Raw genomic sequence first — 13,193 nt, forward strand, 5'->3', positions numbered from 1 at the left:
CAGAAGTGCAGAATATTTGTCTGTAGAGCAGTCTCGTGAAAATTATTGTATAAATGTTTCTCTCACTTTCTGTGACAGGTTTTTCTATTGAAACAAAACATTTTCACACATACAGACCCAAAGCAATGATTTTAAAAATACTAGAGACAGTCCAGAAAGAGGAATAGACAGTCAGTAGTCTTTCTTCCTTCTACAAGGCTGGTGAAAGTGTCCTAGATAAAGTATTGAAGTAGTAAGACTCTCCTATATAAAATCAATTTTTTTCCAAAAAGAAAGTGTTTGACCTCTTCTAGACACATTCATTTTTGGTGTGTCTATTTTACAATCTAATTTAATCCAAGTTATAACTGGAGGCCATAAAATTTTGTTTCACTGCAGTAGTCTTACTAATGCTTTATTTTTTAAGGACTTTGTTTGGAAAGCTGAAGAAAAGTGAACCCCGATCTTTGACTGTCCGGTATAAATGTTCCTTTGCTTCTAATTGCTGAAATCTGAAGTCTATTCTTAGACGGGTTTTGGAAAACCAATTTCTGTTTGTATTTGAGGTCAGTTATCTCTTAGTGGACAGCCACTGCAGACATCTTCCAACTTCTGTTTGGGTTTAGATGCCTCTCTGAAAAACAAGGTTTATTTGTCTGTTGCTTAGTTGTTAAAAGAAAGCATAATATTAGTTAAATCATGTGCTACTTGTTGCATTTCCTTAGTTTGACATTTTAGGGATACTGCATGAAATGACAAGAGTAACAAGCAACTTGGGATATTTCATTGATAAGATGCTGCATTACTATTTTAGCATTCTGGGAGAAGTTAGCTATATCATTGCTCTTCCTTTTAGGAAACAGTTTGGGTTTGGTGTTTTCATCTCTGAAAAAACATTGGATACTTATGTTTTCTTCAAGATACTGATTCCACAGAGCAGCCTTGTTATGGGCTAAAAAAACTTTTCGGATAGCAGTAGTATATTTTCTGTTCAAAGGTTTGGCAGTGTAACACAAAGATATAATAATTCAGAACATTTTGTACTACCAAGTTTACATGTAAATCAGCTGGCTGGTAAATGTACCAGAAACTCTTGACATATATAAACTCTTCTGATGTGTGAACATAATGCCATATTATACTTTTGTAACTCTGCAGGTATAATTGTGCTCTTCTCTTCTTCTGTTCTCCCAAGTACAGTAGCTTTAATTGCATTGGATACTCGAAATAGCAGTATTCATAGAAGAATTTTCAGTGGAATACCAACAACTGCACTCTATGCACCTTTGTGTTTACAGTTCCTTTATGATGAATGGCAATGCCAATTGTAAACCAAAACTTTTCTCGTACATTAAAATTGTTTCCTTCTGTCTTTGAAGGTTACAGAAAGCAGATCAGACCTTGAAGATTTACACCTTTATGCAACTCCTCGGGAGCAACGGTTTCGTATGTTTGCCAGTTTAGAATTTGAAGGACAGCTATATATGACTCCACATGACTTCATTCAGGCTGTTACAAGTGATGAACCCAAATGTAAGCAGGAGTTTTATGATGATAAAATTGCTAGGGAAAATGTCAGCAGTGTATGTTATTTTTCCATTTGCTTTTGGTTCCTACTTCTGTTTCTGACTGTAGTAGAGAGATACTGCATCTTCCACATTTTTATTTTTAATGGTATCCAAGTGCATACAATCAGTATGCTTGATTGCTACTAGATTGCAAACATCTGCTATTAGTTTAACTTTCTTCTCGTAAAGGTCACAAACAGCTCAATAGTCATGTAAGACAGCAAGTTGTGTCATTTCCATGGACACAGTTCCTTTCAGAGCAGGCCAGTATTGCTGTAAACTCTTGCTTCCTTCTCTTTATAGTTATTCTATAAACAGGCAACATATGAGTTCTCTAAATAACTTAGGATAACATTTTTTTGCGAATGTTGCCATCTTAAATTCTCATCTGCTGTCCTGTTGGAGTGTTTTGCCCCACAAAGGTTCTCTGACTATATCACAGAGTTCTAAATAACATGCTTTGACTGAGAGATTCAGTCCCCTGGGAGATCCACTTTCTACACTTTAACATTGCCAGAGTTAGTACTATGTGTTAGTTAAATTAATGAAAAATCAACTATCAACTTTAGTTCATTTATTGTAAAATCTCTGCTTTAAGTATCAAAGAGTGACTGATTAGTAAGGTGATCCCTTTCAGTTCTAGTTTGATTTCCTGCCCCTCAGGTTTGCAGTGCATTGGTAGCAGCACACAACTTCTGGGGAATGTGAATATCTTTGCTCAGGTGTGACATGTGTGATCACTCACCTTGGGTCTTTCTTCATGAAGTCTACACCACAGAGCTAGTATAGAGAACAGTCAAAAGCAGCACTAAAACAGTCAGAGGAGAGCTTAAAGCTCTGTGCAGATGTTGAATTTTTTCCCTTTGTTCTCCTAACAGTAATGAAACAGGGAAAGAATTTAGCCATGGCACATCAAAACTTCTGTAACTTTTGAATAAAGATATAATCTTGTTATAACAGTGAAGACAGAGGATAGAACTTAGATGGGGAAAACTTGCAAAACTTTGAAACTCTTACCAGAAAGCAAAAATTTTATTTTTTTTTTTTTTTGCTTTGCAGTTAAAAGAGAGGAATCAGATTGCTTATCACATGATTTAATACAAATACACATCGATGATTTACATCTACTTCCTCTGCCCAGACCTTCAAATCTTCCTTTTTCTGTTACTGTGGAGTTGGGTTTCACTGTGTATGGTCATGAAGCACTTGTGCTACATGTGCTGGACATCAGTTAAACATTTGGTTTAACTCCATTTTATGACAGTTTGACTGGCTTGACCACACTATATGTATGGTTTGCTGTTAAAATTTTCCCATGCTAACAAAATTTATGCTTTCTCCTCTATCAAAGCAAGTATTCAGATTTTAAAAACAAAACCAAACCAAAAAGCATTTAACTCACAAGGACATTCTGTTTATCTCATTACAAAGGAGAAGAGATCTGAGATCTGAACAGTCAGGCACCCTTCTGAGTTCAGTGTAGCAAACCTTGTTTGTATCAAAATCCTTCCTGTGCATCCAGTTCACCTCTGAGACCAAAAGCAAAACTAACCTGGATGTTCTTTAGATTTTTAGACTAATATCAGAGACTACATGGCTGACAATTATTTTAAGGGATTGTAACTAAGCAGAAGTGGATGACTTCATTATAGTGGAAGTCATATTGTCTGGGACATTTGGACAGAAGGCTGATAAATAGGAATAGGTGAAATAGATGACCCGCAGATTACCACTTCCAGCTTCTCATACCTGACTGGGATAATTTTAACCCTTGTTAAAATTATCAAAGTACTGTCAAAGCATTGTCAAAGTACTGCTTTGTCTGCTTGAGCAAGTCTTAATTTTCTGTCTTGCTCTATTGAAGGCAGTGCATTTAAGGAAGGTGTTTTTCAGAATAAAGTAATACATTCTAAACATCTTATTTTGTATTTTTGGGGTCATTGTATAAATATGTTGCAAGTTGTAAATAATTGGGTCCATTCAGGCTGACATACTAGAGCATCTATATTTTGCATAAGGAAAAAGAACATAGACGTGGGAGGTTTTATGGATGAAGACTAGGAAGGTCTTGGCATTTTTTCTTTTTTGACAAAACTCCTTTGAAGCATAATAATAGTAGCTCTTTATGTCTCCTTTATAGAAAAGCTAATAATACTAGACCTGAATGAGATTCGTGATGGAGTGAATGCGTCTATTGTGATTGATTTACTTTGGAAATCATGTAAACCCTACAAAAGTCAAGAGGGTGTTCACTTCCTTTTTTGATTAAACACTAACTAATATTATAAGAGTATATTTTCTCTTATAAAGTGAAGCTTTTTACTCCAGGCATTTATTATAGAAAATAGAAAATAAATGCTATAATTAACTTACTGCTGTCTTTATGGTGCAGGCTTTCATTTGGGAAAATATAATATTTTTAAGAGTCAAGCTTGATACATTCGTATCAGCCAGTTATGAGAAGAGGAAATATATTTTGTTCCCTGTAGTGCTAACTACAGTAATTTTAGCCTTAGCTGTAAGAAGTATGAATATACACTTAGATCTTCACTGACTTGTCTAGAAAGAAAATACGTATATAATGTATGAGACTGAAACATTATCTGATTGGAAAATTAGATATATATATTAGATATAAAATTATATATTAGATATAAGTTTTATATATATTAGATATATATATTAGATATATATATTCTCCAATCCATATATGAATTTGTATGGTAAATGAGGTCGTTTTGGGGGAGTTTATTTAGTTTTCTGAGACAAGACTATAATTGAATTTTAAAAAATAAGGTGAAAAGTATATGAAAATCTGTTAGCTTGTGTTATGATGTTGTTTGATATAACTCCCCCATAGTTAGAGTGGGATTTGTGGACTGCCTTGGTGCAAACCTTTACCAAGATGTAAAATTAATTTCAGTCAGTTTTTAACTATGAACTAATAAAAGACTGTAGTAAGTAGCTTCTGTATTGTGTTAATTATTTAATGGAGCATGGGAAAGGGATTTCTAGTACCACAGTGTGTTTTGCTCTACAAAAAGGAGCCTTTACCCACCAAAAATTTATGGATTTGATCACATGCAATGCTACTTTTTGTACCCTTGTGAATTCTGATATTCACAGAGCCGTGTCTTAATATTTATTGCATCTGTGCAAATATTTGTCTTGAGAGGGTGGGGATAGACCTCAAGTTTTGAATTCTTGAATGGTTATGGACAACTCTTGTTGAATATGAGTATTTTCCTCTGTGCCTGGAGTTAAGATGTTAGGAAGAAAGGATCTGGTCAGTCATAACCAGTTTTCAGTGCTAATGAGCAGTTCTGAATTGGAGGCCCTCTTCAGCTCTTCTGTTATAACTTAAAAAGAATTGAACCTGACAGAGGCTGTAAAAGGAAGCATGAATCTGAGTTACTAGGAAGAGCTGAAGAGGGTCTTAGTGCCTGGTGTAGTTTTAAGGACTTTTTTTTTCTGTTTGCTTTAAAATGTATCAGTGGTCCCTGAAGCAAGGGCCAGAATTTAGGTCTCCCTACAATCTGCATTGTAATACTACTGCTACTAAATAATCATTTCAGAATATTGAAAGCTGAAAACAGGAAACCATTTCCTGTTAAATGTTTTAAGGATGTATTTTGGAGGTTGAAAGTCTTTTCTCTCACTGAAGCAGAGTTGGATTAAAAACTATACATCTGAATTGTTTCTTTAAAGTTAGGACTTCGGGTATGTATTAAGCTAATTTTTTTAAAATAACATAAAGAGAATTTTTTTGGAAGCAGGTTAAAGGTTATACTCATGGAGTAAGGAAAATACTACTTCTTTGTCTTGAAAACACAGTGTAATGCAGTCTAATTTTTATGACATCACATTGGCAAAACTAAATGCTGTGAGCTCATGACTTTATCTTTTGTTGCAGGTGCTAAAAAATGGCGATCCCTTTCAAAGCAGGTGGGCATTAATTCCTGTGTGTCTTATAACCATATATTTTGATAGTTACTTTCATTCAGTATGTAAACAGAGTCACAGGAGAGTTTAATTTCTTCATTGTTGTCACTTCAGAGTCAGTGGAATCCAGAATCTCTGAGATGCTTTAGCAGTTGTGCCTGTTATTTACTGAATTCCTCTAGCCTTTGGCAGTTGCTTCCTCAGTCCATATCTGCCTGCATTTCTTAGTGTCTAGGTGTAACAGGTATATCCCAAACTGACTGAAATACTTACGCCACTCTCTCCCTTTTTGTGGTGTTTAAGTGCCTCTTACTTTTGTTTTTCCCCCCACATTTCTATAACTGCAGAAGCACTCTGTTTCCCTGTATTTTAAGGAAAGTACATTCATATTCATGGGTGAAGTTTGCTTTAGTTCAGGCTGAGTGCTTTAAAAGAACAGTTGCTTGGATTTTGTATGAAGACTTTACTGAAATGCAGGGAAACTTATCCTTGGCTTCACTGAATATGATCAGTAGTGAGTAATTCCAGCCACAAATACATTGCATTCATGCAGATGAGTAATACTTGCAATAATTGTGTGTGCAAAATTTATATGGTGCTTGAGTTCTTTCAAAATGATTGTGGTAACTGCAGTTAAATTAACTGGTAATTTGCTTGCAGTTTCTTATCTTTTATATTGATTTCCTAGAATTTACTCGTAATGTGTTGACTTCTTCATTAAATATTGAAGTATATGCTTTTATATTTTTTAAATCTTATTTTTTAGGAACTGAATCAGATCCTTATGGAGACACCACCAGTTTGGAAAGGATCATCCAAACTTTTCCGTAACCTTAATGAGAAAGGTGATTGATTAAAACTTATTTTCCTGAACCAAATTATCACTGTATTAATTTGTTGTGGTTAAAGTGAAGTTGTACTTTCATATGCATCACAATTTCAAAAAAATAAAAAGTTTGTCCTTGCTTTCTCCATTTTACAGCATGGAAAAATTCCTTTTAATCTCTACAGTGTTTTAATGATGCCATCTTACAGCTAGCCTCTTCAGGTGAATTTGTGTCTTAGAGTTTGTTAAACTCATGTTGAATGTTTCAGGTTCAGTTTGTTGCAATGAATGGTATATAGACAGAGTATTTTAATAAAGACACAATATCTGTTTTTTTTAATAAGTTTGATAATATGATTTATTTCCAAAGATGGTATTGTATATCACCAAATAAGCATTTTGCACACAACACAAAGTGACAATTTCAGAAATGCTATACGCCCCTTTAAGTTCTGCAGATGAGGGCTTTGATAGCTTTTATAACTCACACTATTGGTAAATGAAGAGCCAAGAGTCACTCCTGGTCTCCTCTTGTTTTTTCTTTCTTAATAAGCTCTATCAAAACTTCAAAACCAAAAATATAGAGTGTAAAAAACAATGATGGCTTGTACAGACATTTAAAAGCTATTTATGATAAATTATCCGCATATTTATTTACTTATATTCAGAATGGCAAAGGTCTGGTGGAGCGTTTGAAACATTTTTAAAAGCAGCCACAAGTACTTGCTATAAAATAAAGACAATTTATGGATGTTTAAAATAACTATGCCAGCAACAAAATTCCAATCAAATGCAGCTCAAATTTATTAAAGGACTAAGTAGTATAAACCTACTCTCAGAGGAGGATCCTAGGCTTGAATCTCTAGTGCATGAAGGCACTCCCTTTCTTTTTCTCAGTGTGCAGCCAGAACTCTAGAGAAGCAGAAATTGGCACATCTTTGCACTGTATTTCCATGTATTTCTTTGCTCTAAGATGCTTTCTATATAATCTAGTTGACTTTTGGAATATCAATTGCATAAAAATTCAACCTCAGAATCTCTTAAATCAATACATTATCAGTTTTAAAAAAACATGTCTGGATGTTGCTTGTTAAGCCTGTAATAAAATGTCTGCAATATGCACAGCCTTGATTCAACAGTATCTTACTCCAGTTTTCTGCCAGAGAAGTTCTACAGAATTTGATGGAATTAGGAGGACTCAAAACTGTCATAACAAGCTGGTAAAATTAGTAATAAACTTTAGCAGTTAGATGTTTTTTCAGCATGCTTTCTAAAAAAGTGAGTTCTGTTGTCCAGTTTTATACATAATATGAGAAAATATGATGGGTCTTAGGACTGATAATGTCATTCAGTAAGCCAGTGAAAGGAATGGGAATAGAATTCAACTCTCCTTAATTCTAATTTAGTTGGTTTTTTTTATTTATTACTTTACTCATTTTATTTAAAACATGCACATACGAAGCAAGTAGCAAAAGCCTATGTCCATTTATTTTCCCTTGGATTTATTTAATTCAGATAAGCCACACAGATTTATGCCCATTGTCCTTAAGTTTTATTATGTTTTATCCTTGAGTGCCCTCCTTCTCTTCTTTCTGACCATAGTGTAAGCTTTTCTTCCCTTCAATCATCATTTCAGAGCCTCTCTCCCATAACACTCAGAGCAATCAACCAGAACTATCTGTCTGCAGCTACAATACACCAGTACAAACAAAAGGAGAGAATACTTTCAAGACTTTTGTATTGCTCTCTTCATACTGTGATAGACTACTTGACAATTGCATTTTCTTTCTCTGTTTTACAACAAAGAAGGTGTCATCAAAAAGCCAAAAATACATATTTACATTTATTGACTGGTCATTAAAGGAGGTTTTACATCACTGAATGAGAACCTTTGAGGTATATGATTTCTTGATAGCAGGTCTTGAAAACTAATTTGTGCAAGCTGCTGTATAAAATCTAGAAGATAAAGCATAAGAGTGTGTACTATTTAAATGCCTTTATTTAATCTTTGCTAGTCTTCAGTGTGGAGCTATGTGTAAACTGAGGAAAAGAGTAGGTGGTATTAAAAATGCTTAGTAACTTTCCTAACTAGATCTACTAGTAGTAATAAAATCTTGGTTGTGAAGACTTAAATTTGCTTTTGGATCAAAAGATGGGAAATGAAGTATAACGGAAGTAAAATCCACATGAATGATACAATGTTTTGAGTTTTAATTGTACAGATTTTTCAGTGTAAAAAAAAGTTCAGATGACTATTTGCATAGTTTGTCACACACTCAGTTAAGTCAGATTTTAAAAGATATTTAAACATCCAAAGATTTGGCTGTTTTTGGAAAAACTTTTGCACCTGACTTGGACTGAAATCAAGGAGACAACCAGCAACTTCTGAAAATCCCAGCTGATAGACATCTTTACTCTCAGGCATCTAAATACTTTTTTTTTTTCTCTTTTGAAATAGTCTAATATTGTGGACTGACTTAACACTTCTGGTTTTGGAGGGCAGACAAAATCAATTTGTTAGAAATAAGGAACATGTTTTCCTAGTTCAGCCTCAAAGATCACTGGAGCTAAGGGCTTTTGGGGGAGCTGCACGTCATTGTTTTCAGTTCTTATTGAACTGTAAGATGCTTCTCGTTGTTGCCGCCGTGGGCATTTTGAAAAGTTGTCTCTTTTTACCCCTTACTTCAGAACTAGAAAAGCACAAGTACAGCTTATGGTACCAGACATAGCATTTGGGGATTGACTTCAGGTCTTATTTAAATTTTGCCTTAATCGCTTCTGAAGAGAAAAGGAAGTACCATTCTACACTATGATTCCCTTTTGACATCTTGTAAAAGATGAAAAGCCTAGAACATATTCCTTACAGGTCTTCTGAATGTAGAAGAAGAGTACAAATGTCTTTAACAGGCTTTAAAAATATTTAACAAGTTACACATATATTTACTAAGAGTTTTAATATAAATTTCTGGTAATTATTATGAAAAGGTTCATACAAGGTCGACTTAAAAGCTAGAATCTGCGCTTTCATAAGTAATACGAGACCAAGTTTTCTGTTAATATAATGCACTTAGAAACCACATATTGAAGTCAAGAACTGTATTCAAATGGGATGTATCAGGAGGGAGCACTATTAATGTTCTCCAAGTAAGTCTTTTCATATTGTTAGAGAGTGTTGTCATGAACTATTGGTGGGGTTTTTGCAAAGAAAATTTAATAAATCATTTATATTAGCTTTTAGGAATCTATCCGGCTTCTGTTTAATGAGCCATTCTCCACCGACTCTAGTTGTTTATTTGCCATATTTAATGTACTCCTCCCCTAAAATACTAAAAAACAAACAAAAAACCCCACACTCCAGTTCAATATTTTAGACAAATAACTCATTTAACAGGTTGAATACAGTTATATGCACACAAGTATGAGTATGCATATACACACGTACAAAAATTCTCCTTAGACATAGAATTAATGGTTTCAAGTTTAGGATATAAAGATAAAGTGAAACTAATATGACATAACTTTTTGTTTTGTCTTCAGGTGTGATATCTTACACAGAATATTTATTCCTCTTATGTATTTTAACAAGTAAGTATTTTTGGAGAAAAAACTCTAAAAGATTCATTACAAATTTCTACTCTCTGAATGTGTTGCTGTATGTTAAAATATTCTTACCCTTATCCCGCATATTCCAGTATTGAAAAAACTATATCATACATCTCTACGTTCATTTGAACCTCTTTTGCCCTAGTGGAATATTGTGTTACGTTTATTGAAATGTTGAGGAAGCCAAACTATACACTTCAGCTAAAGCCCAGTTAAGAGCTTAAGTTTATTTTCTTGTTTGAAATTTCTATAAAATTTCAAGCTAAATTTGCTGACCTTCATAAGGGACACTGAATACAGGGAGAAGAGAAGGATACCCATTATTACTTGTTTCACCTATTAGTGCCTGATAGGTAACATCAATGAGACAATAATAAAATATAAAGTATTTATGTTAGAAAACACTAACAAAATTGAATAATTCTGCTTTTATCACCCATAAAACTGAATTAGAATAGAGTTAGACTGAACTGAGCCTGATACAGACTTTGTTTTGATATTTTGAGATGTGTTTTTTGGGAAGGAGCAAAGAGTTTTATTTGTCTTTCATTTGTATGTAATTAAACCATTTCTATTGGATTCATAGTGGGTTTTCATCAGACATGATCTGGATTCCTGTTAGGAATCAGAGCAGGAACTTGACCCTGAACTCATCTCCAACTCCAGCTCAATGGATATTCTTCTGTCACTTCTTTGTTACCCGGGTTAACTTTTGGCCATAATTCATCCATATTTCAAATCTCTGAGTGTCACCAAAATGTTGCCGAAAGGCTTCACTTCCAGTTACCTTCAGAATCCCCATGTTTCAGAAATAATTTAAAATTCTAACGTGGTCTCAAACTTCAATGGCTCTAAGCATGTAAACAAGAAAATGCTGGATGTCTTTCTGCATAGCATTTATTTTGATCAGAAGCTGTTGGATCCTGTAACTTTTTTGCAAAATCTTTAAAAGTGTCTTTTTAAAACACTGTGTTTTAATAGAAAATGTATTTTCTACAAATCTGGTTTTGTAACATAAAATGGATTCTGCCTATGAACAGTCTTAACTATCTAACTAGCCATTACTGTGAGATATTATTCTTGGATATTTCATGTTCTGTTTCTACTCGTGAGCACGCCTTCTGTTGGCATAACACGGGTAATGCTGTTTTACAGATGGTACGATTTGCATTTACTATGTACACAAATGTACTGATGTACATTAGCTGAGGGTATGGCTTTTATAAATGGACATTGAATAATTCTCTAGAGTTTTATATTTGCTTTCTTTCCAAGTAAATAAATAATTGAATGGGATTTTTTTTGGCAGAGCCACATGCAGGTTTTAGAATTGCTTTCAACATGTTTGATACGGATGGCAATGAAATGGTGGACAAAAAGGAATTCTTAGTGGTACGTATATTTTCAGGTTTTGAAGTAATCTTGAAACAAATGTGATGGTGTCAATAGTTATGAGCATACAAGCTATTCTTCACTGAGTGCAGTTGTTTATTTGCCTTATTTAATATAAATGGTTATTATAATGTTAATTGAAAATAGTAACTCCTTCTTACAGTGCATGGATGTGTTGTATATAATGATTTTTTAAGATTAATTCCAGTTTTTATTCTGTATCTTTTTAATTGCTTCTACATTCACATATAGTTAGGCTATTAAACTAATATAGCTGTATCAATTGTCAGCAGAGTTACTTAATTGCTATAATCATAAGGGACTTGCAAAAGAATCTTTTCCTGGGAGACCACTTCACTTTGCCATTCATTCTGCTGATAATTTCAAGTAACCTGAAAATACTGACTGACATAATGGGACACTATCACCTGTTTTGGACAAGATTTGTAGTTAAATAAAACATATTGTACATATATCTAGTTCAGGTTTTTAGAAACTACCATCTAAAATTTTGTGGTTAGTGATGTAAACTGCACAAAGGCCTTTGTTTTTTACTGAACAAGTACAGATGATTAATAAAATATATACAAGAATCGAATCAGATGCTCGTAAAAAAAAGACATTTGCAGAAGACATAAATTTTATCTTCACAGAGTTTTATATAGTTGAGCTTATAAATAAATACAGTAAATACACATGAGAAAAAGTCCACTGCCACACTGAAAAAGATGGAACAAAATATAAAGAACAAAACAGACACATGGAGTGTATTTAAGTGTGTGATCCCATTTTATTTAAAACAAAGACACCCTAATTTCCTGTGTGCAGTTTCATAATTGATTCAGATAAACTGTGCTAACCTAAAGAAAACAAAAATGTGAAAGAAACTGTGCTTAGTTTTAAGGACTGAACTTCCCTCAGTTCTCCTTTTCAAGGAAGTTACATCTGAGGTCTGGGGGCTTGTTTTCTGGTGACATAGCTTAAGCAGAGCAGGTGTCATTTATTTTGTAAGGTGAAACCACTTGCAAATTGTGGCATGCTGATAACTTTTTTGTCTTCTAAATTTAAATGTACGCATCCTTGTATGTGCTAATTCCTAATATACATCTCCAATTGGAGGAACAAAATAGCAAGCATTGGATTAATTAGCAAAAGGAAAAATAGATGAAGAAGAAAAAAAAAGAAAACTTCTAATGATTCAATAACACAGAATGTAGTGGAATACTGAAAACTTTTTTTGTTTTAAAAAAAGGACTTCCATCACAATAGCTAATGGGAGAAAATTAAAGCAGGAGGCTTCATCTTTCAGAAACTAATGCTAAAAATGAAATAAAATAAGCATGTGAAGTGGGAAGTAAGGACAACATTTAACTATGGATATTGCATCTTTCTTTCTAACTATGTTTTTATAGTCTCCTTCACATCCTACTATGTATTTACTGTCTGTCATGGTCCCTGGCAAAAAATTCTCCTTATACGTTTTCTCTTAGGAGACTTGGTGCATTAAAAAAAGAAAGGTTAATTTTCAAACATTAGATATACTGTCCTTCACCTATGATTGTATTTAACAAATTCATATAGATTAAACCTGAGCATAACTCTGCTTCATTAGAGTGTCAGTGACACTTAAAAATTAGTTCAAAACCTGTAAGTCAGAATGGTAGATCTGAAGTGAAAAATATTGAAGTAGGTAGGTAGATAGATAATGTTTGTGTAATTAAAAGTAAATTTGAAAATAGCAGTTGAATCAGTGATGCTCCAACTGTGATAGAGTTGACCCCAGAGCATACATTTGGCTTCTGTACTCACTTTGAATATGATGCGTCATACCCTCTCTGCCTGGAAGCAGGAGGCTGTTCAAAGGATACCATTTGAACTTGGTC

General features: G+C 33.7%; 1 protein-coding gene across 1 annotated transcript in view; it reads left to right on the forward strand.

Annotated features, from left to right (window-relative positions):
- Window positions 1-13,193, forward strand: part of MICU3 (mitochondrial calcium uptake family member 3) — a 53,630-nt gene that overhangs the window by 10,598 nt on the left and 29,839 nt on the right. Inside the window, 5 exon segments of the mRNA XM_029960243.1 lie at window positions 1,359-1,512; window positions 5,461-5,492; window positions 6,256-6,334; window positions 9,853-9,900; window positions 11,228-11,310. Coding sequence (XP_029816103.1) covers window positions 1,359-1,512; window positions 5,461-5,492; window positions 6,256-6,334; window positions 9,853-9,900; window positions 11,228-11,310 — 396 coding nt within the window.

This window comes from Manacus vitellinus, unplaced genomic scaffold, assembly GCF_001715985.3.
Source record: "Manacus vitellinus isolate BGI_N305 unplaced genomic scaffold, ASM171598v3 scaffold_0_pilon, whole genome shotgun sequence".
Classification (NCBI taxonomy): Eukaryota; Metazoa; Chordata; class Aves; order Passeriformes; family Pipridae; genus Manacus; species Manacus vitellinus.